The sequence below is a fragment of the Littorina saxatilis genome, linkage group LG17, assembly GCF_037325665.1.
Source record: "Littorina saxatilis isolate snail1 linkage group LG17, US_GU_Lsax_2.0, whole genome shotgun sequence".
NCBI classification, from domain to species: Eukaryota; Metazoa; Mollusca; class Gastropoda; order Littorinimorpha; family Littorinidae; genus Littorina; species Littorina saxatilis.
In genome coordinates, this window is record NC_090261.1 from 9,317,846 (window position 1) to 9,341,845 (window position 24,000).

At 41.0% G+C, this 24,000-nt stretch overlaps 3 protein-coding genes across 13 annotated transcripts in view; 1 reads left to right on the plus strand and 2 right to left on the minus strand.

Annotated features, from left to right (window-relative positions):
- LOC138953604 (uncharacterized) overlaps window positions 1-24,000 on the minus strand; it is a 313,259-nt gene that overhangs the window by 73,966 nt on the left and 215,293 nt on the right. Inside the window, exon 1 of one of the 11 annotated variants that reach the window (XM_070325471.1) lies at window positions 16,622-16,747. The exons of the other annotated variants lie outside the window; for them this stretch is intronic. The gene's annotated coding sequence lies outside the window, so the exon portion shown is untranslated. Of the gene's footprint in view, window positions 1-16,621; window positions 16,748-24,000 lie in introns of those variants that run through there. 11 annotated transcript variants of the gene reach the window in all.
- LOC138953599 (forkhead box protein G1-like) overlaps window positions 1-24,000 on the plus strand; it is a 37,762-nt gene that overhangs the window by 10,769 nt on the left and 2,993 nt on the right. The gene's annotated exons all lie outside the window — the stretch shown is intronic.
- On the minus strand, window positions 6,471-11,819 carry LOC138952514 (uncharacterized). Its single transcript, XM_070324201.1, has 5 exons — window positions 11,404-11,819; window positions 8,754-11,219; window positions 7,947-8,390; window positions 6,654-7,706; window positions 6,471-6,510 (listed from the first exon to the last, which is right to left on the minus strand). Exons 2-5 carry the CDS (start codon window positions 9,815-9,817, stop codon window positions 6,471-6,473), a joined length of 2,601 nt encoding a protein of 866 aa, XP_070180302.1. The 5' UTR covers window positions 9,818-11,219; window positions 11,404-11,819.

Genomic DNA, 24,000 nt, shown 5'->3' on the forward strand with positions numbered 1-24,000 from the left:
ACTTCAAAGTGTGGGGGGATCTTCCCACACTTTGAAGTAACTTACTTCAAAGCGTGGGACTTTTGCATTGCCTGTTTGAGCCTGATGATTTTGTCAAAAAAATGGCAGTCTTTTGGATGAGTGAACAGAAAAAGTGAGCGAGCCAAGAAACATAGTGATGTTTGTTATCAGGCTTTAAAGGCATATGTACGCGCTCCCGTGTTTACAAAGTGTAGTTTGCCCATAATCGATGTCAAACGCACCATAAGACCATGTAATGACGATATGTCGCCATGCGCGGACCATATACATGCATTACAGCTTGTTCTAGCCTCTGAAAAAGTGAGGATGTCAACAAAGACGCGGAGTTATTTCCCTTGCGTCAACGCTACCTCTGTTGGCAAATCTATAAATAGGACGATCTAGATCAAAATAAAAATTCAAATATCTCAACATTTAAGGGGTCCTAGACCACAATATCTTGCAGGGAACTTAATTTAGCATGTCTCCAGCTGTGGGTAAAGCAATTAGCGTGTATAGTCATCGAGTACATATGGCTTTAAGCAATGTCCCATTAATTGTTGAGTGTGACGAAAACTCGTGGTGACGATTTTAAAACATGTTGGGTCACGCATGGTCCAATCTTACATGGTCCAACCTTACATGGTCCAACATTACATGGTCCAACCTTACATGGTCCAATCTTACATGGTCCATATATATTATTGGACCATGTAAGATTGGACCATGTAAGATTGGACCATGTAAGGTTGGACCATGTAAGGTTGGACCATGTAAGGTTGGACCATGTAATATTGGACCATGTAAGATTGGACCATGTAAGGTTGGACCATGTAAGGTTGGACATGGTAAGGTTAGACCATGTAAGGTTGGACCATGTAAGGTTGTCCATGTAAGGTTGGACCATGCAAGGTTGGACCATGCAAGGTTCGACCATGTAAGATTGGACCATGTAAGGTTGGACCATGTAAGATTGGACCATGTAAGATTGGACCATGCAAGGTTGGACCATGCAAGGTTGGACCATGTAAGATTGGACCATGTAAGGTTGGACCATGTAAGATTGGACCATGTAAGATTGGACCATGCACGATTGGACCATGTAAGGTTGGACCATGTAAGATTGGACCATGTAAGATTGGACCATGTAAGGTTGGACCATGTAAGGTTGGACCATGTAAGGTTGGACCATGTAAGGTTGGACCATGCGTGACCCAACATGTTTTAAAATCGTCACCACGAGTTTTCGTCATACTCAACAATGGGACATTGCTTAAAGGCATATGTACGCGCTCCCGTGTTTACAAAGTGTAGTTTGCCCATAATCGATGTCAAACGCACCATAAGACCATATAATGACGATATGTCACCATGCGCGGACCATAATACATGCATTACAGCTTGTTCTAGCCTCTGAAAAAGTGAGGATGTCAACAAAGCCGCGGTGTTAGCTCCCTTGCATCAACGTTACATGTGTTGCCAAATCTATAAATAGGACGATCCAGATCAAAATGAAAATTAACATATCTCAACATTGAAGGGGTCCTAGACCACAATATTTTGCAGGGAACTTAATTTAGCATGTCTCCAGCTGTTGGTAAAGCAATTAGCGTGTATAGTCATCGAGTACATATGCCTTTAAAGCCTGATAACAAACATCCCTATGTTTCTTGGCTCGCTCACTTTTTCTGTTCACTCATCCAAAAGACTTTGCCATTTTTTTGGACAAAATCATCAGGCTCAAACAGGCGATGCAAAAGTCCCACGCTTTGAAGTAAGTTACTTCAAAGTGTGGGAAGATCCCCCCACACTTTGAAGTAAAAACTGAGTTTACTTCAAAGTGTGGGAAGATCCCCCCACACTTTGAAGTAAAAAATGGGTTTACTTCAAAGTGTGGGGCACATCCCCACACTTTGAAGTAATTTACTTCAAAGTGTGGGATTACTTCAATCAATCAATCAATGAGGCTTATATCGCGCATATTCCGTGGGTACAGTTCTAGGCGCTCTGCAGTGATGCCGTGTGAGATGAAATTTTATACGGCCAGTAATTGCAGCCATTTCGGCGCATATTTACCTTTCACGGCCTATTATTCCAAGTCACACGGGTATAGGTAGACAATTATTAACTGTGCCTAAGCAATTTTTGCCAGGAAAGACCCTTTTGTCAATCGTGGGATCTTTAACGTGCACACCCAATGTAGTGTACACGGGGGGGGGGGGGGGGGGGGGGAGTTCGGACACCGAAGAGAGTCTGCACACAAATTTGACTCTGAAATAAATTTCCGCCGAACCTGGGATCGAACTCACGCTGACAGCGGCCAACTGAATACAAATCCAGCGCGCTACCAACTGAGCTATATCCCCTTCAAAGTGTGGTGCAACAGTCGTGCCGCGTCTGCTATCCAGTTCGCGGTAGGATTAGAAAATATATATATATACCAAACCGATGTCAAATACGAGCTGATTTGGTGAAATAAAGCACATTTCTACTTGCGAAACCCATCGAACAGCCATTAGGCTAAGCGACAGAGTTCTAGTGATTGTTTTAATTAAAAAACTCATTCATAAAAACTAGAGACTAGGTTTCTGGTCAAAACGAATGATTAATCTGCTGTATCATTCGCTTGTCGGAAAGACAATCGGCCTACGCGCTCCTCTCTCAAATATGACCTTCTCTTGTCTACTGTCTCGGAAGATTTATTCTACTCCCAAATAGCACTTCTTTGCACCTCTTATGACTCCTTCGTCCTCTAGAATCCCGTACCCACACCAAATACGAGCTGATTTGGTGAAATAAAGCACATTTCTACTTGCAAAACCCATCGAACAGCCATTTCCGGTGCTCGATCGCGGACATTTTCAGCTTTGAAGGATATTTACGGGCAAATATCAGTCGCTCCCTGACTTTTTATGCATCGAGAAACACATTTAGTCATCGCTGAATCAGTAGCTTACCTTAAATCCCGACATAAATCAAACAATACCTAGAAAACAGACAAAACTTGCCTTCACACGTGTCATGAGCGGCATTCGGCTTCTGTTCGGCATTTGACCGGTTATCCCCCGTGGAGACTGTAGATGTTTCACGACGGCTTTTGCCGGAGTGAAACAGCAGCAGTCGAGTGTGCAAGAAAACTCTCTGTCACACGACTAGCTCGTAATGGCGATTATGTCTCACAGCTTCAACAGAGGAGAGAACAAACACGTTTTGCGTACTCACGCTTGATAAACCTAAACACAGGAGCAGCCATTGTGGAGAGATCTACTTTTTGACGAAAGTGACCGAACAACTATAATTGACGTCTCGGAATATGTGAATGACGTCACAGTCATCGTCACAGTCTGTATCTTTTGAAGCATCGCAATCTTCATGACGTCTTTCTGTGTCTGCATCCGCGAAATGTTTGTTCTTTCCGGGATCTTTGTCATCTATGTTCACAACTCTGTCCTTATAGTGTCAGACTAACAGGCCTCCTGAGCGAGCCACTTTCCAAGGGAAGCTAAACTCGCGTATGGAAACAGTACTGTCGTCTGGGATGCCGTTTTCAGTATTCTGAGCGTTGAAGAATTTGTAAAGAGAAGAAACGATAACAGCAGGAGAAATAAAAGTCGTGTGTGCATTTTGGGGTTTTTGGGGGGACGATTTCGAGTTTGAATCCGTTCTTGCACATGCTCCAAAGCGCGTAACATACAATCTTGCACACGTTTGCTTTAGTAGTGGCAAAGAAGGAAAGCGTGTGACATAATATATATATATATTAGTTGCCAGCAAGGCGGTGAGATGAATCAACACACTGTATATATCTCTCTCGCTCAGCCCTCCCTCCATCCCATGCACTTCCATTCACCACCCCCCTCCCCCTCCCCAATTTCCGCGGAATTACGCGATTAAGTCGATTCTGAATCAAACGAGGGGGACAAAATACCCCCTCCCCCCAAAAAAAAAACACCATATTGAGCGGTGAGGAGAATAAGAAAGATCAAACCGTCACATCCAGTCTCACACAGACAGAAAAAAACAGATGGACGACAGAGCACAATGCGATGCTAAACACTTTTTTCTCTTCCCGCTTCAGCATTCTTCTATGTCGCAAAAACTAGCATCATCTAGCTGGGTAAAACAAGTCTGGTCTGGATCGATTCACACAAAAATCCTTTGAGTGAGAGCGGAACTCATATTTTATCGCGTGTCTTTTCTTCTCCTTAGTTTTATTCAAACTTGTTGCAACCGCGGACTTTCAGGAGAGAACAAGAATCAAAGCATATATTGGCACACACAAATCTCAAGACCCGGTAGGATTGGTAAATAAATACACAAATAATTCAGTGCGGTACTTAGAAGAGACAATTGGTCAACTCGTCCTGGGTTGAAAATAAATATACATACAGATACAAATGTCGTGGCTTAGAAAAAAAATATACATATAGATACAAATGTCGTGGCTTAGAAAATAAATATACGTATAGGTTACAACACGAGTGGTTTTTTATATGGCTTGTATTTCAGTCAAGACCCAGCGGATGAATATCATCGGGAGACACGAGCCTCTGGCGAGTGGCTCTCGATTGATATTCCCGCTGGGTCTTGACTGAAATACAAGCCATATAAAAAAACCACGAGTGTTGTAATCTGTATATCCCATTCTACCATCAAACACAAAGTGTAGACTACTAGCGGCACTGTTGCGATCTGTGCAGGGTAAAACTGTTGCCAGCGAGACTTAGCCCTTTTGCAACCTTAAACTAAGTGACCGTCGCTGAAAAAATAAAACGAATGAGTGCATCGATAAGTACGCGGTAACACTACTTTCAGACCATTTAAAAGCTTTAAGTAAAGGTTCATAAGTTGCAAGAAAGTAATGAAGTCGAATAGAAATTAGTTTAGTTGAAGCGCACAATTCTTTTGTTTTGCGTTTCAGGTCGGCAGAACGGGCGAAACGGGTTTGGGACTGTGACGTCTGCTTCTCGTTCTAGGGCTGATCAGTGTTTAACAGAGACAAGTGCAAAGAAGTAATAAGAAATTTAATAATTCTGTACTTTCAAAAACATGCACGTGATCGTTCTTGCAGACATCAATCCCTTTCTCTTAGAATCTTCAAATGAAAGTTTTATAGATTATGATTTCGCTGATGTGATTTCACACACACGTAACAACATTGTCTTTCTTCTTCTTGTTGCGTAGACGTTTGATATCGAAGCGCGGAACGTACTTCTTCTTCTCGTTGCAAATGTATTTCGGTTTACACAAATGAAGATATGAAGGTGTGTTAATGTTCACAAAATATAAAGTAGACTACTCATCATGATAAACTCGATCTGGGTGACACTTGGGGACGTTGGTGGTTCCTTCCGTGGTTACCGCTGACGTTGCCCTTCCCACAGTGTTCACACGACATCATTTACACAAGCATTGTACACCCCTGTACACTTGCACCTTCTGCAACACACACGTGCAATATCTGTTATTATCAAGTATGATTTCCATTGATATCATTCAATTTGTTTCTCTAAAACAAACACAGAAACAAGAGTTCACAGACTGACACAAACACATGGAAAAATGAACAATACCTGTGTTTTCCTGTGAATCAATAATGTTAAAATGTACTAGCGTGTTTTACCTGCGGTTAGTGGACCTTTGGAGATCGCAAAAATGTGGAAATCCGTCCACGGAAGGTGAAACATATGCTAGTGCAATCTACGTGGCTTCGTTGATTGCTGCCATCTTGGAGTCAATGAAACGGTCAGAGCATTGCATCCTAGCAACCTCAACTGAATATATGTACAGTTCATATTCACGAATTAATACCAATGCACGCTGTTTCCTTTTGCTCTCTTCTTTAAATTTCTTTCCATGAAGATAAACAAATTCTTGTCTTGTACGCTGGTTTGGACTAATGGCGCGAGCGTTGACGTCATATGTATACAGTGTCGTCATGACGTAGTCTCGGTCATTTAACCTCGTTTTGTGTACGCAACTAGTGAAGTCTCGATTAATATGAGAGAGGGAGTCGATACACGAATTCCATTCGTCACATAACCCCATGGATCAAGATAATTATCCTATCGCAAGTAGATAATTATTCATCGTACGACGCTCTGCTCATATAATCTGTACCGTGGTTGTCCTTGTCTCTATCTTTCTCCTCTATTGGGATCGCCCAATATCCTTTCGTCAAGTCTAGCTTTGAAAAGTATTTCGCTTTTCCTAAACTTTGAAACAGATGGTCGACATCGGTGATGGGTTCAGCGTCGAACACTACCACGTTGTTCAGAGCTCTCAGATCAGAACAGAAACGGTACTTTCCGTCCTTCTTCTTTATCAGGACGATGGGAGAGTTGTATGGAGAGTTTGCAGGTTCGATGACATGCAACTTCAGCATTTCTTCTATTTCTTTTTCGACAGTTTCTACCATGGCGTGAGGTATGGGTCTGGGTTTCACAAAGACTGGTTTCTTCTCTGTCATTTCAATGGAACATTTTTCCAGGTTCGTCGTCTTTGGAACATCTGTTAGGAACTCTTCAAATTCTTCACAGATCATCTTCGCCTCTTTGACCTTTGCCTCGTCCAATTTCTCGTCGAAATGGATGTTCTTCACATTTTCGGTTCTTTGAGTTTCTAGGAGGGGTAACATCTTCTGAGTGTCATACTTGAAAATGTCATCGTCCATCGTGTTGTCCTCTTCCATGACAACAGCCACGACCTCTTCTCCTCCGTCTTCTTCATCACTTTCTTCTTCGTTTGAAGCAGGAACACTCGCTTGGGCAGATGAACTGGGATTGGGAGTGGCGGAACTCAATTCCCGTTCTTGGTATTCCTTGATGAGGTTGATGTGGTAGATCCGTGTTCTTCTGCCAACTTGGATCTTGTAGTCGAATTCATTCAACTTTTCCACAACCTTGTAGGGACCTGACCATGTAAGTTCCAGCTTGTTGTTCTTCACAGGGCGTAGAAGTAGAACACGTTTCCCGACTTCTAGCGTCCTTGGTTTCGTTTTCTTGTTGAAGAAATGGGCTTGCTTGCTGGCCGCTTTCTTCAGGTTCTCACGTGCCACGTTGCACGTTTCTTCTATTCTGTTCCTGAGGTTGACTACATATTCCGCTGTAGTCTTCTGCTCCCCTGAGATTTCTTCTTCGGTCCATGTTTGGCGCAGCACTTGCATGGGTCCTTTGACAGATCTCCCATACAGCAGCTCAAACGGCGAAAATCCCATGCTTTCTTGTGGAGCTTCTCTGTATGCGAACAGGAGGGCGGGGATAAACGTGTCCCATTCCCTCGGTTGATCGATCGCTAACTTTTTCAGCATGCTCTTCAGTGTGGAGTTGAACCTTTCGACCAAACCATTCGCTTGAGGGTGAAACGGTGCAGTCATATGGTGTTTGATGCTGAGAAAGTCGTTCACTTCTTTCATCAGGTGGCTGGTGAACTGTGTGTCTTGGTCCGTTATCACTTCATCTGGGATTCCCAATCTAGTCCACATCTCCCAGAGAGCTTCAGCTACGGTGTCTGCTTGGATGTTTTTCAGGGCTACGGCTTCGGGGTATCGGGTAGCGTAGTCAACAGATACCAAGATGTATTGTTTCTTGCTCTCCGACATAGGTTTGACCGGGCCGATGATATCCACCGCAACTCTCTTGAAAACTGAACTGATGGGTGGCATCCTTCCCAGAGGGACTTTCTTCGTCTGACTTTTCGGTGCAGTTCTTTGGCATGTATCACAGGACAAGCAATACCTACGAATGTCTCCTGCACACCCTGGCCACCAGAATTCTGCTCTAATTCGGTCAGATGTTTTTCTTTGACCTAAGTGTCCTGCCATGGGGTGATCGTGACCAAATGAAAGAACTTTGTTCCTGAGTTTCTTCGGAACGATTACTAGTGAACGGTCGTTTCCGTGGCGATCTTTCGTTGTTCTATACAGGATTTCTTTCTTGTATGAATACCGTATCCCATTGATCCCTTCTGGAGAGTTGGCAAATTGCCTGATGGTCTTCAACGAAGGGTCACTTGCCTGTTCTCTCTTCAGATCAGCTGGCGAATACAGTCTTTCTTCTTCCTTGACTCCCTGTTTGTGGCTGCAGCTTGGTTTCTGGGCGTCCTCTGTCGCTTGTGCTCTTGTGGTAACAGCAGCTGCTGTCCCAGGGTACCATGCTGGGTCTCGAACAGGATATGTGGGAGTCAATTTCTTCTCTTTACCTAGTCCATACCATTTACCTATGAGGACAGGGTAAATTGGGTCGTCCATCACCGTTACTTCTGTCTCGGAGTCAAAGTAGGGTGAATCGATGTGCACCACGGCGGTGTGGTACATCTTCTTGGAGTCTTTCTCTGCCAGAGTAGTCTCCTTCATTTTCGCTGAATATGCCTCCTTTGGCACAAACTTCTTGCTGACAATGATACCAGTACATCCAGTGTCTCTCAAAGCGTTGACAATTGTTCCATTCAGCTTCACTGGTACCACTTCGGCACATTTCTTTTCCTTGCAATTTCCGCAAAGTTTTTCTAAGAGGATCGGTGTCTCAAGTGTATCTTTCTTCGATGAAACTGCACCTGCTGTGTCTCTCTTGTTTGGACAGAAACGAGATACATGCCCTTGCAATTTACAAATGAAACAACATCCAGATGCTCGCAGTTTCTCTCTCTCGGCGTCACTCAACTTTGCCTTTAGAGTTTGATTTGCGGGTTTTGTTGATGGAGCAGCTATTCTTGTTTCTTCTTGGGGAGAACGACGTTTTTCAGGCTTGACGTACGTTGATGAAGTTTTGACGTTCGATCTAGATTGTTGATATGTGTTGGCTATCATCCCAATCTCTTTGGCGCTCTTAGGGTCTCTATCCCTAATGTGAACGGCGAGGTCAGGAGGAAGGGTGTCCAACACCTGCTCACGGACCAACAAATCTTTGAGATCTTTTACATCTTGGTCGCATTCTGCTAATTCCACCCATTTGTCTAGATACCGTTCTAGCTTCGTGATGTGCTCTTTATACGTGTCAGTGGCGCTTTTCTTGGTTTGGCGAAACTTCTTTCTATAATCTTCGCTAGTGAGTTGGAAGCCCTCATACAAAGCGTGTTTGAGAGTGTCGTAGTCATTAGCGTCTTCCTCGTTCAGCTTTGAGAAGATGACTCTCGCCTTACCCTTCAGAAAGTACACTACACGTGAAGCTTTTGCTGCATCACTCAGGTTACAGTCTCGAGCATAATGCTCGAACTGATGGAACCAGCTCTCGATGTCATCACGGTCGTCTAGAAAAGGAATCTTGGGCTTGAAACCATCATCTTCGCGAATACGTCCTGGCGAGTTGTTGTTCCTGTTGCCCTCTTGGTTGGCGTTCTGGATTTTCAACTGTTCCAGTTGGAATTGTCGTTCAGCGTCACGTTCTAGCCGTTCAGCATCACGTTCTTCGCGATCAAGAGTTTGTTGCTTCTGATTAAGAACAAATGCACGCAACTCGGCTCCTTCTAACCCCAACAACTGTCCTTCGGCCAATAGCTGTCTAGTCAACTCTAGCGGATCTACACTTGTGGACTGAGACATATTTACAGGTGACACGTCCGTGCACGCCTGTGGATCAACCTCTTCGTCGTTACGGTTGCTGTCAACTTGAAGAGAGAGATGAACACTCTCTTCTTCGTCAGCAGGAATTGGTAACGAGTCTATCACCTCTTCCCGATCGTTACCGACAGTAAGGGTTTTTCTTCCCTTCTTATCTGTGGTCACTATGGGAAGCGATTTGTCGGCCGGCTGTTTCCGTGCCAACTGGGCTGCGATGGTGGACTTTCTAAAATTATGAGCTGGGGAACTGTCGTCACTCATAAGTCACCTCGCGTATTATTCCAAAACGTACAAAATGTATGTTGCTCAAACACCGTCGAGCTACTAAATTTCGGATCAAATTACAAAAAGAAACAGTCGGGCGGCGCCTTCGTGCACAAAATGCAAGTCCTAGTTTAGCTCTACTTCTACTGTACTTTGAAATAATTCTTCAACGTATGTTACGTTACGTTTCCACACAACCACCCAAAGAGTTATGTTTCCACGTTCTATCGTGAGTCAGTTTACTTTTATCTACCAACGAGAACTTACACTGTAAACTTTATTTGACTCTTTCTGGCGAAAAGATCGATCTTTCACTCGATCGAACGTTGAATATACACGATGTATCAACTCAACTGTCAATTCGCATCATTTACTGTGTAGATTAATTTACAGCCACTTCTACATCAAGTAAATACGACTGATATCCACAAGTCGATTATATAGGGCTTCACAGGGAAATACAGGTATTAAATCCTTACCTCTTAGGTACCTGACTCCCACCAACCTCCCGCGTAATTTAGAACAAACTAAGGGGAATGATGGTTCCGATAGTACGTGCAAGAATACTATCACACTGATGAATTGGAACACCACAAATAAAATTGGGAGCTAACAAATCAAAAGTGGTCTCGCTAAATATTGATTTTTTAACGTGTCGTTTCAGCTGACAACACTTCCAGTTTTTATTTTACCGTGTGATAGGGCACACGTTGAGTTATAGATCTGTGATAAGTAATATAACTAAAGGTAAATAAATAAAATTATATGATGAGACGATGGCGATGAAGTACGAACATATACAATACAAATCGACATGCAAGAAACCTACAGCAATTTTGAAACGAGAAAAATTTGGAACGGCTGGATCGAAAGTAAAACGTTGATTCAATATCCCGTGACTCGAGCCCCCATTGTGACGTCTGCTTCTCGTTCTAGGGCTGATCAGTGTTTAACAGAGACAAGTGCAAAGAAGTAATAAGAAATTTAATAATTCTGTACTTTCAAAAACATGCACGTGATCGTTCTTGCAGACATCAATCCCTTTCTCTTAGAATCTTCAAATGAAAGTTTTATAGATTATGATTTCGCTGATGTGATTTCACACACACGTAACAACATTGTCTTTCTTCTTCTTGTTGCGTAGACGTTTGATATCGAAGCGCGGAACGTACTTCTTCTTCTCGTTGCAAATGTATTTCGGTTTACACAAATGAAGATATGAAGGTGTGTTAATGTTCACAAAATATAAAGTAGACTACTCATCATGATAAACTCGATCTGGGTGACACTTGGGGACGTTGGTGGTTCCTTCCGTGGTTACCGCTGACGTTGCCCTTCCCACAGTGTTCACACGACATCATTTACATAAGCATTGTACACCCCTGTACACTTGCACCTTCTGCAACACACACGTGCAATATCTGTTATTATCAAGTATGATTTCCATTGATATCATTCAATTTGTTTCTCTAAAACAAACACAGAAACAAGAGTTCACAGACTGACACAAACACATGGAAAAATGAACAATACCTGTGTTTTCCTGTGAATCAATAATGTTAAAATGTACTAGCGTGTTTTACCTGCGGTTAGTGGACCTTTGGAGATCGCAAAAATGTGGAAATCCGTCCACGGAAGGTGAAACATATGCTAGTGCAATCTACGTGGCTTCGTTGATTGCTGCCATCTTGGAGTCAATGAAACGGTCAGAGCATTGCATCCTAGCAACCTCAACTGAATATATGTACAGTTCATATTCACGAATTAATACCAATGCACGCTGTTTCCTTTTGCTCTCTTCTTTAAATTTCTTTCCATGAAGATAAACAAATTCTTGTCTTGTACGCTGGTTTGGACTAATGGCGCGAGCGTTGACGTCATATGTATACAGTGTCGTCATGACGTAGTCTCGGTCATTTAACCTCGTTTTGTGTACGCAACTAGTGAAGTCTCGATTAATATGAGAGAGGGAGTCGATACACGAATTCCATTCGTCACAGGGACCCATTTGGCTTACTCGATTCAGAATTGATTCCACGTTGTTTTTCTCGAACGTGTGTAATTAGGCTTATTGACAGAGAAGCAAATCTTAGGGAACAAATATGTAGGTTTAGATTTAACCATTTGCTCCCTATTTGAAATGTATCTACGTGATAAACTGTTTTGCGAGTGTGTTTGCATGGATGAACTTAAACTGGTATGGGTGAGAGGAAAACGCGACCGACACGTCTGTCACCGCCGATTGATTGCATTTTGAAGGAATATGACTGGATTACGGAAAAATATGTGGACTTACTGCAGAGCCAGGCAAAAGAGTAGACTTGCTCGCAAAACACGTGAAACAGCCGATGTTTGATAGCTGAAGGCGCACACCGGCAAAACACACTACCGACAGATTCTCAAAAGTCGTCTGCTAACGATGCAAGGGGAGGGTACTCGTGTTTTTGTTTTGGTTCGCTAGCATCTGGTTATCTTGTAAGTTGAATGTTCGTTTTTTTCGACCTGCATTGCTTTCATAATGAAAGAAACTTTTGCTTATTGCATCTCATACATCAGATCAGTTCTGAGATTCATTTTTGCGTGCAACTGATATGGTTTTCTGAGCCGTGCAATACGATTTTAGAACTTCATACAAATGTGTCACATTGTTCGGCGCGAGCGAGGTCAAAGGTCGGGAGGAAAGTAGTCCTTTGCCCAAATCGGAATCTGCACTATCATATATTTTTTGGAGTCCATGATGTATTTATTGAGCTATAAAAATACAACATATATACCCATACTGAAGTAACAGAGACAAAGAAGGGAGGTCATGGGATATATATAGATACAAATGTCGTGGCTTAGAAAATAAATATACATATAGATACAAATGTCGTGGCTTAGAAAAATAAATATACATGTAGATACAAATGTCGTGGCTTAGAAAAAGAAACAAAAAACAATAAGTAGAATTTGTTTTGAGCTTTTACGCAATAATGACATTTGATTGTGAGCTTTAAAAATGTAACGCCAAGTTCAAGATTACACAAACTGACAAAGGTCTTGTGGACCAGGCTAAGAACATGTTAATGGTTCGAATTGATCCTCTCTCTTATAAGCTGCTTCGGATATATTACTGTTGTCGCTTACCTCTTTCCCTTCAGTTCAGCCTATAAGACTCTTATAAACCGACTTCTCTTACCATTCAGTCAGTGTAGGGATTGAGTTGACGTAGTTTTTATCCTTTTTGGGGGGGCGGCATCGATTACGAATTTTGTTTGTCGTCTGTTATCGGAAGGTTATTCGTTTTGAGTAGCGTCCCTTGGGCTATCGGGTATTTCGAAAATTGTTCGGCCAGAAGACTTCGTATATATATTAACTAGAGGAATACCCGGCTTCGCCGGGGTGAATCGCGAGACAGAGACAGACAGCGTGGCGGTTCACCACAATCACCTTTGAAGGCGAAGTCCTGTCAAACGGGTTTGAGATTTTTAGAGCTTATTTCTTAGCCCTATATTATCTGTTGTGGCTTCTCAAATGCCAGAACATACAGACAGACAAAAGCCGCTAGACCACATCACAAACAGAACTCTACAATACACAGGTTTTTGCCCACACACACACACAAACACACACACAGAAGCCGTATATATATATGTATATCTATATCTATAAATATATAGAGATAGGTGACAGTGTATTTTTCGCGTGGCTATAAATTGATTCGACCTTTTCACTTTGACAGTAAGAACAACATGAGATTTTTAGAGCTTATTTCTTAGCCCTATATTATCTGCTGTGGCTTCTCAAATGCCAGAACATACAGACAGTTTAAAATTAATATTAAAAGTCCTACGGTTTTGAGCCATTAAGGACTTGAGTGTTTGTCCGCTTTCAGAAAGAGGAAAGAAAGAAACAAAAAATAAGGAGAGGAGGGCAGGGGGTGGGGTTGAGTTGATAATGCTCTGTGGAATTTGTTAAAATGAAAAGTAGTTAAGATGTTTCTTGGTAAGAATTATAAGTCTGTATTCTATATCTTGAATAACGGGTTTGTAAAATGATTATTTTATTTTATTCAAATCGAGTTAAAAAGTGGAACCTTTCAGGATCACCAATAAAACCAAATAGATGAGCAAGTAAGAGGAACACGAACAATAAATCTCAAAACTGTTTACAAATAAAAGGATTAAGATGTAAGCCACGAAGGCCGTGGTAATAAAAACAATATGTACAGTTTGACCTTTTCACTTTGACAGTAAGAACAACTTACGGGTGCAAGGGAAGCGTTCTGGACAGCGCAGTGACATTCTAAAAATAGTAACTTAGAAACGGGAATATGGATTGAAGCCACACGAAGGAAGGGAGATAAACGGAAAACACTGGAGAAGATAAGGAAGAGTTACTTGTAATGGTGAAATGAACACAAAAACCAAAATCGGTTCAGCGCTGCGCGCTGAGAGCACGTGTTGAAATATCTCATCGATGATATTGTGTCCGGGGTGTAGCTGAATACGGTGTCCAAATTTGAAAAAGATCCACCGAGAACTTTGGCGTTGTGATGTGGTGTAGCGGCTTTGGTGTGTCGGTATGGGGGCCCGGGTAGCTGAGGTGGAACCAAAATCGGTTCAGCGCTGCGCGCTGAGAGCACGTGTTGAAATATCGACCAGGTTGTGTCCTGTCCCGGGTGTACCTGAATATGCCCACCAAATTTGAAGCAGATCCATCGAGAACTTTGGCCGTGCATCGCGAACTCACACACAGACACACAGACAGACACAAGTCGTATATATATATGTTAAAACTTTAGACGGTCGACCGGGCAGCAGCAGTAATGTTTAATGAATAAAATAGATACATAAATCAATAAAAATAGAAATAAGTAAATGAATAGAAAATAAACAATAATGAAACAAAGATATTTGACTAAGATAAAACTAAACGTGTATGATTGCATTAAACAAAAATCAATAGATACAAAAATCTGTGTTGAAAACAAAGAAAAAAAAACCTCACTCTAATTCTTGTCTTGCTATTGTTTAAAATCGATTTTAAAAAGAATTTCACTGTGAACGATGCTCTCACCTACAGACCTATACGTATAGGCTACTACTCGATGAAATCTGAGAAAGTCCCAGTTTGAATTTCAGATGCGTTATTCCTCACTTCGCACGCAATTGTTAACATTCTTTTGTGTGACAACTGCAGTAGTCAGCATCATGCATGAAAGGTGGGAACTACCAATTTCTAGAGATTAAATGCACCTGTCAATCCGACCTCAGCATTGCTCAATTGACCTTGGTGTGTGATTTGAACTCATGCTACTTTCAACCCCTTATTCATTTTTATAAACTCGAACAGAAATATCCTGCCAAATACCCCACATGAAAACTTAAGATGTTAATTTTTAATAAAGACCTTGGGTGGCAAGCTCCCAAACTTAACGCTGGACTATTGCACACGCACCCACTTGGTGCATGGATAATCTCTTATTACCACTGTTAATTAGATGAGCGAGAGTGTCTGACTATTAGGGTTTAACGTCCTCTTAGACCAACTGGTCTATATTGGGACAGGTATTGGTAATACGTTGAAGACATGGTGTGATACTTTGATTCGAACAAGCCCGTTGTGGCTGTCTTCTTCGACACACCAGCATTGGGTTTGTCTCATCAAAGTATCGAAGTACGATCATGATAATTGGAGACGAGAGATGATGCATGCGTGTCTTCGTGTTTTCCAAGCCCTGAGACTTTCGCTGTGAACGTGGGATTTTTTCGTGCGCATGTGTGCACACGGGGGTGTTCGGACACCGAAGAGAGTCTGCACAAAGTTGACTCCGAGAAATAAATCTCTCGCCGAACGTGGGGATCGAACCCACGCTGATAGCGACCAACTGGCTACAAAGCCAGCGCGCTACCAACTGAGCTACGTCCCCGCCCAGCGAGAGTGTGCGGGGGGGTGGGAGGGTGGTGACATACTGTATACATAAAGGGAAAGTACGTGGGGGCCCGGGTAGCTCAGGTGGTAGAGCACTGGACTTGTGATCGAAAGGTCGCTGGTTCGAATCCGGGCCGGGACGGACACAGGTCAACTTTATGTGCAGACCCAGAGACGGTATCCATCTCCCACCCCCGTGTCACCACAGTGGCACGTAAAAGACCTCGGTCATTCTGCCATAAGTGCAGATGGCTGATACCACCTAAACACGCATACACTTGTGTATCTCATCTAAAGTCGGGTTAAAACCCGGGAACATGCCCCTAATGGCTTTGCCGTGAGGGCGTAAAACTTGAATTTCTCTCTCTCCCCGGGAAAGTACGTGTGCGCGCCTGTGTGTGTTTTTAATCTAAGACAAATGTCGTCAATGTTTTTACAGAGTGACGTTTAATGAACGATTTTATCATCATCATGCATAAAAATGAAAATTCTTCCGTCAGGTATATTATATTTATTCATTGATTTCTTTATCTATCGCCCTATTTGTTAATTAATGAATTGATCAATGCATTATTTTTTATGTATTTGTTTTTTTATTTTTTTATTTTTTTATTAATTTATTTATTGATATATATATTTATCTATTTATTTGTTTACTTATTTATTGGTCTAGAAACAAAGAAACAAAATAAAAATAAAGATGACAACCAGTTTTAGACCTTGGTGCGCTCATACTGCAAGGAAATGTTTTTTTACAAATAAAATATATATTATGTAAACTGCTCCGCGCTCCACGTCCACACAGCCCTCTCCCTCCTTACAAAAAAATAAAGAAGAAAAAAGAAATAAGGTCTTTACGACTGCAGCAATAAAACGCGTGTATACCCTTCCACAGTGTCGTTGTTCGTCAGTGTACTAAAGCTCCCTGATTCGCAACGCCCACAAACACAAAGCTGTCAACGGTTGTGTTTTACGAGCAGTCTGAGCTTGTCTCCCTTCCTCGCTTCGTGTCTTGCTTCCAAACTAGATTTGACAGAATAAACACGCTTATGGGCAATAACGCTAGTCCAAAGGAGTATGACAATACCAAACACAATAAGTCCACTAATCTTGACCGCGAGTTGCACCGAGAAAGCATTGCATCGCAACAGATGCACACTTCAGGGCTGGTTTTATGACAGATATGTAAATTCGTCACGTTGGTGTTTTTTTCCCCACCAACACACCCTGTCGTCAATATATCACGCCCAACAAAAGAAACTCGCAGCTAATAACACTTTTATGATCCAATCAAGAAAGTTAAAGAGCGGTTGCTTTTTCACACGTTGCCTCACACAGAAATCGGCAGTCTTCTCAAGCTTGGGGACAGAGTAACAGAGATACGTGTTTGCATAAATAGCATTGTACGAGGAGTGTTAAGTGCCCGCATAGCCCTGTCAGGCTAGTTCAGGTGCCGTGACAGGTATAGGACTGTATAGGCTGCCGTCTTCTCATGCATTCGGCCCCAGATGCTGCTCACAGAAATACATCATGAAAATATCTCTCCGGTCGTGAACAGCACAAAACAGGTTGGATGGTTATGAAAGGTGCAGAAGAAATGGATGGGGGATGGGGGGTTAGGGGCGAGGACAAGAGGGCGGTGAGAGTCGGGCTGGGAGAAGTAGAGATTGGAAGAGGGGGGAGAATACATTATTGTATTGTTACTGTCACGATCACTTGCAATCATAATTAAAGTTGCTCTCTGATGGATCTTTTCAGAAAATGTGGCTTATTTCCTTGATCCTTACTTTCTTCTAATACGTTATCTAAGCAGAGGAAAAAAGAGGCTGGTGCAAATTAAAAGACATGATTCAGCAAACGACTCGACAGGGACAGATAGAGGATATCAGGCGACAAACACAGATATGAGGGAAGAGAGGTACAACAAGAGAGAGAGAGAGAGAGAGAGAGAGAGAGAGAGAGAGAGAGAGAGAGAGAGAGAGAGAGAGAGAGAGAGAGAGAGAGAGAGAGAGAGAGAGAGAGAGAGAGAGAGAGAGAGAGTCTGGAGTCTGGAGTCTGGATGGTTTATTGATTAGGCCTTGGGCCCATTTCAATTCGGGGTGTACAAAGTTTCAAAATTACATGCTTCATGAATAATAATCATAATAATATTAATCATTATAATAATCATCATCGTAATGACAGTCGACATGACGACAGTGAAAACAGGCATTTACAACAGCAAAACGTTTGAAAAAGGACAGTAATGCATCAACACAAAATCCAGTCTCTGTCACACTTCACTCATGTCTCTCTGTCATCCTTCCATCCATCCATACATCCATCCATCCATCCAACCATCCATCCATCCATCCTTCCATCCATCTCATGTCCCTCTGTCATCCATCCATCTAATCATCCGTCTGTCTGTCCAACCATTCATCCGTCATCCATCTATTCATCCCTCCATCTATCCCTTCACATGCCCTTCCACACGCAAATCTGCAAACAGTTATATGCATAATCGTTGCATCTCTGATACATAGCATCACATTAACGTTTTCAAAAAAACAAAACATTATTACTATTTTTTAAGCAATCGACAAAAACAACAAAAATAGCATACACATAAAACAAGATTATGCAATATCTCATATTCACTGTCCCCACTCACTGCGTATTTTAAACGCGTTCATGATGAAGGTTGGAAGTCTAAGTAATATTGATCTGTTTGGTGTCGCTAGAAGTGAGAGAGAGAGAGAGAGAGAGAGAGAGAGAGAGAGAGAGAGAGAGAGAGAGAGAGACAGACAGAGAGACAGAGAGACAGAGAGAGACAGAGAGAGACAGAGAGACAGAGAGAGACACCTGCTGTTTGCATCTCCCACAGAAAAACCAGCAAGTGAAAAATCACAGGATATCTTCAAGCAGCTGCACTAGAATACGCCCGTATTCTCACTGACACGAAATGAAGTCGTGAGATAATGAACAAAAGCAAATGAAAGGCAAAAATATGGTAATACCCATTTGAGTAATAAACGACACGGAGGGAAAAAGGACAAAAATTGTGACAAGAAGTCAGGGAAGTTGTCCAGAGCTAGCAAGCTGTGAACAGCAGAGACTGAAGGAGAAATAATCCTGATGGTGTATTGTCCAGTGACAGCAACTAACACCGCGGTGCAACACGTTGCCAGAGAATGAAAAATGTGGGATAAATTGCAGCAAATAAACGCGATCCATCATGAGGAAAAGAAAGGCGATTTTTGTTGCGTTGGCGAAAGCTAATGAAGCAAATAATGGATCTGATGACGAAAAGAGCACCCATGCTTATAAATATCGCATCAAAGCCTGTACCTTCATTAAACTTCTATCAATACCAGTCAGTATTGAAAACGCTACACGCACACGGTGTATTTCCGTGATACGAGGGGCACTCATTATGTTTTGCAACCTGGGTTTTCTACAAGCTTTACAGCCAATCTGTCTAATCCAGAGTTTGGACGAATCCCTCCTCAGATTGTACACATTGTACCATCCTCTTAACCCAGCTGTCCATGACATCCCCAACACGTTGACTGGGGTATGTCAAAATTAACGCCCTCGGGAATGCTCGGGCATCTTTGGTGTTCTGGAACTGCTTTCCCTTCAACTGCCTCTTGACGGAAGGGAACAAAAACCAGTCACAGGGGTCTAAGGCGTGTGAATATGATAGATAGGTGACAAGCTGAGCATCATTGGCGACTCAAAGTCAAGAGTTATGGCTGATGTGTGCGTGTTTGGTTTTTCGTGATTGAGCAGTAGACCACGGACATTCGGGGACGACGTGTGCAATATACCAGAAAGAAATTAGGCAAGCAGAGGCTGACATACCAGTCAGCAGTTATTGGTTGTTTGTCCTCAAGTGATATGGTGGCAACGTGGCCGGATTTTGCAAAGACATACGCTATCACTTGTTAGGAAGCACTTCTGTTTCTTTTGAACTGTGCTTGTGGGTTCTCATTTAGTAGTAGCCACATCAAAATGTGTTGTTCGTTTTCAGCATCCGATTCATTTCAAGTTGTCATTTGTCTACGCAATGTTGGTACTAATTTATTTATTTTTTTATATATGCTGGTGATTACTTGAGTTTATCAACCAACGTGGCAAAGTAGGCATAATTCAATTTGTTAAATTATTACTAGAGAAGTTTAGTCAGCATTAAAGTTTGCCGTAGGACGAACGGAGAAAAGAGTGAAGAAAAAAAAAGTAGACAAATAAATAAATACATAAATACATAAATGAATAAATAAAGCAACTGATTTCATCACAGAACGGAGCTAAGAATCAAGCAAAACAATTAGATAAATAAATAAATAAATACATGAATGAATACAAAATAAATAAATAAATAAATAAGTAAAGAAACGCAATTTCATCACAAAAAAGAACTGAGCAAAAAATGAAGCAAAATATAAATGTAAACAAGTCGCGTAAGGCGAAAATACAACATTTAGTCAAGCTGTCGAACTCACAGAATGAAACTGAACGCACTGCAATTTTTCAGCAAGACCGTATACTCGTAGCATCGTCAGTCCACCGCTCGTGGCAAAGGCAGTGAAATTGACAAGAAGAGCGGGGTAGTAGTTGCGCTGAGAAGGATAGCACGCTTTATTTCTGTACCTCTCTTCGTTTTAACTTTCTGAGCGTGTTTTTAATCCAAACATATCATATCTATATGTTTTTGGAATCAGGAACCGACAAGGAATAAGATAAAATTGTTTTAAAATTGATTTGGAAAATTTAATTTTGATCATAGTTTTTATATATTTAATTTTCAGAGCTTGTTTTTAATCCACATATAACATATTTATATGTTTTTGGAATCAGAAAATGATGAAGAATAAGATGAACGTAAATTTGGATCGTTTTATAAAAAAAATAATTTTAATTACAATTTTCAGATTTTTAATGACCAAAGTCATAATTAATTTTTAAGCCACCAATCTGAAATGCAATACCGAAGTCCGGCTTTCGTCGAAGATTGCTTTGCCAAAATTTCAATCAATTTGATTGAAAAATGAGGGTGTGACAGTGCCGCCTCAACTTTTACAAAAAGCCGGACATGACGTCATCAAAGACATTTATCGAAAAAAAGAAAAAAAAGTCCGGGGATATCATTCCCAGGAACTCTCATGTAAAATTTCATAAAGATCGGTCCAGTAGTTTAGTCTGAATCGTTATACACACACACACACGCACAGACAGACAGACAGACAGACAGAGAGACAGACAAAACACACACACACACACACACATACACACACACACACACACACACACACACACACACACACACACATACACCACGACCCTCGTCTCGATTCCCCCTCTATGTTAAAACATTTAGTTAAAACTTCACTAAATGAAATTAGTAAATAACAAGTCGCGTAAGGCGAAAATACAATATTTAGTCAAGTAGCTGTCGAACTCACAGAATGAAACTGAACGCAATGCCATTTTTCAGCAAGACCGTATACTCGTAGCATCGTCAGTCCACCGCTCATGGCAAAGGCAGTGAAATTGACAAGAAGAGCGGGGTAGTAGTTGCGCTAAGAAGGATAGCACGCTTTTCTGTACCTCTCTTTGTTTTAACTTTCTGAGCGTGTTTTTAATCCAAACATATCATATCTATATGTTTTTGGAATCAGGAACCGACAAGGAATAAGATGAAAGTGTTTTTAAATTGATTTGGACAATTTAATTTTGATAATAATTTTTATATATTTAATTTTCAGAGCTTGTTTTTAATCCGAATATAACATATTTATATGTTTTTGGAATCAGCAAATGATGAAGAATAAGATAAACGTAAATTTGGATCGTTTTATAAATTTTTATTTTTTTTTACAATTTTCAGATTTTTAATGACCAAAGTCATAAATTAATTTTTAAGCCACCAAGCTGAAATGCAATACCGAAGTCCGGGCTTCGTCGAAGATTACTTGACCAAAATTTCAACCAATTTGGTTGAAAAATGAGGGCGTGACAGTGCCGCCTCAACTTTCACGAAAAGCCGGATATGACGTCATCAAAGACATTGATCAAAAAAATGAAAAAAACGTTCGGGGATTTCATACCCAGGAACTCTCATGTCAAATTTCATAAAGATCGGTCCAGTAGTTTAGTCTGAATCGCTCTACACACACACACACACACAGACACACACACACACACACACACACACACACACGCACATACACCACGACCCTCGTTTCGATTCCCCCTCGATGTTAAAATATTTAGTCAAAACTTGACTAAATATAACAAGTCGCGTAAGACGAAAATACAATATTTAGTCAAGTAGCTGTCGAACTCACAGAATGAAACTGAACGCAATGCAACGCAGCAAGACCGTATACTCGTGGTCCACCGCTCACGGCATAGGCAGTGAAATTGACAAGAAGAGCGGGGTAGTGGTTACGCTATGCTGCATAGCACGCTTTTCTGTACCTCTCTTCGTTTTAACTTTCTGAGCGTGTTTTTAATCCAAACATATCATATCTATATATTTTTGGAATCAGGAACCGACAAGGAATAAGATGAAAGTGTTTTTAAATTGATTTCGAAAAAAAAAATTTGATAATAATTTTTATATATTTAATTTTCAGAGCTTGTTTTTAATCCGAATATAACATATTTATATGTTTTTGGAATCAGCAAATGATGAAAAATAAGATAAACGTAAATTTGGATCGTTTTATAAATTTTTATTTTTTTTTACAATTTTCAGATTTTTAATGACCAAAGTCATTAATTAATTTTTAAGCCACCAAGCTGAAATGCAATACCGAACCCCGGGCTTCGTCGAAGAGTACTTGACCAAAATTTCAACCAATTTGGTTGAAAAATGAGGGCGTGACAGTGCCGCCTCAACTTTCACGAAAAGCCGGATATGACGTCATCAAAGACATTTATCAAAAAAATGAAAAAAACGTTCGGGGATTTCATACCCAGGAACTCTCATGTCAAATTTCATAAAGATCGGTCCAGTAGTTTAGTCTGAATCGCTCTACACACACACACACACACACACGCACACACACACACACACACGCACATACACCACGACCCTCGTTTCGATTCCCCCTCGATGTTAAAATATTTAGTCAAAACTTGACTAAATATAAACAAGTCGCGTAAGGCGAAAATACAATATTTAGTCAAGTAGCTGTCGAACTCACAGAATGAAACTGAACGCAGCAAGACCGTATACTCGTAGCATCGTCACTCCACCGCCCGTGGCAAAGGCAGTGCCCGTGGAATTGACAAGAAGAGCGGGGTATTCGTTGCGCTAAGAAGGATAGCACGCTTTTCTGTACCTCTCTTCGTTTTAACTTTCTGAGCGTGTTTTTAATCCAAACATATCATATCTATATATTTTTGGAATCAGGAACCGACAAGGAATACGATGAAAGTGTTTTTAAATTGATTTCGAAAAAAAAAATTTGATAATAATTTTTATATATTTAATTTTCAGAGCTTGTTTTTAATCCAAATATAACATATTGATATGTTTTTGGAATCAGCAAATGATGGAGAATAAGATAAACGTAAATTTGGATCGTTTTATAAATTTTTATTTTTTTTTACAATTTTCAGATTTTTAATGACCAAAGTCATTAATTAATTTTTAAGCCACCAAGCTGAAATGCAATACCGAACCCCGGGCTTCGTCGAAGAGTACTTGACCAAAATTTCAACCAATTTGGTTGAAAAATGAGGGCGTGACAGTGCCGCCTCAACTTTCACGAAAAGCCGGATATGACGTCATCAAAGACATTTATCAAAAAAATGAAAAAAACGTTCGGGGATTTCATACCCAGGAACTCTCATGTCAAATTTCATAAAGATCGGTCCAGTAGTTTAGTCTGAATCGCTCTACACACACACACACACACACAGACACACACACAGACACACACACACACGCACACACGCACATACACCACGACCCTCGTTTCGATTCCCCCTCGATGTTAAAATATTTAGTCAAAACTTGACTAAATATAAAAAGAAAGAAAGAAAAAAAGAAAGAAATTATTTGATTACTTATTCATTAAATAAAATAAATACATAAATCATACAGGAATAACATTTCTCAGCCAAATCAATGAATGAGTTAATTAATAGCTAAATAACTTAAACCTCAGAACTGACATGCTGAGTAAATTGATCAAGCCAAACAAAAACTTAAACTGACAGCTGACGTTTAAATGGATGGTGCTGTTGAAACTTCCGAGTCAGGCCTT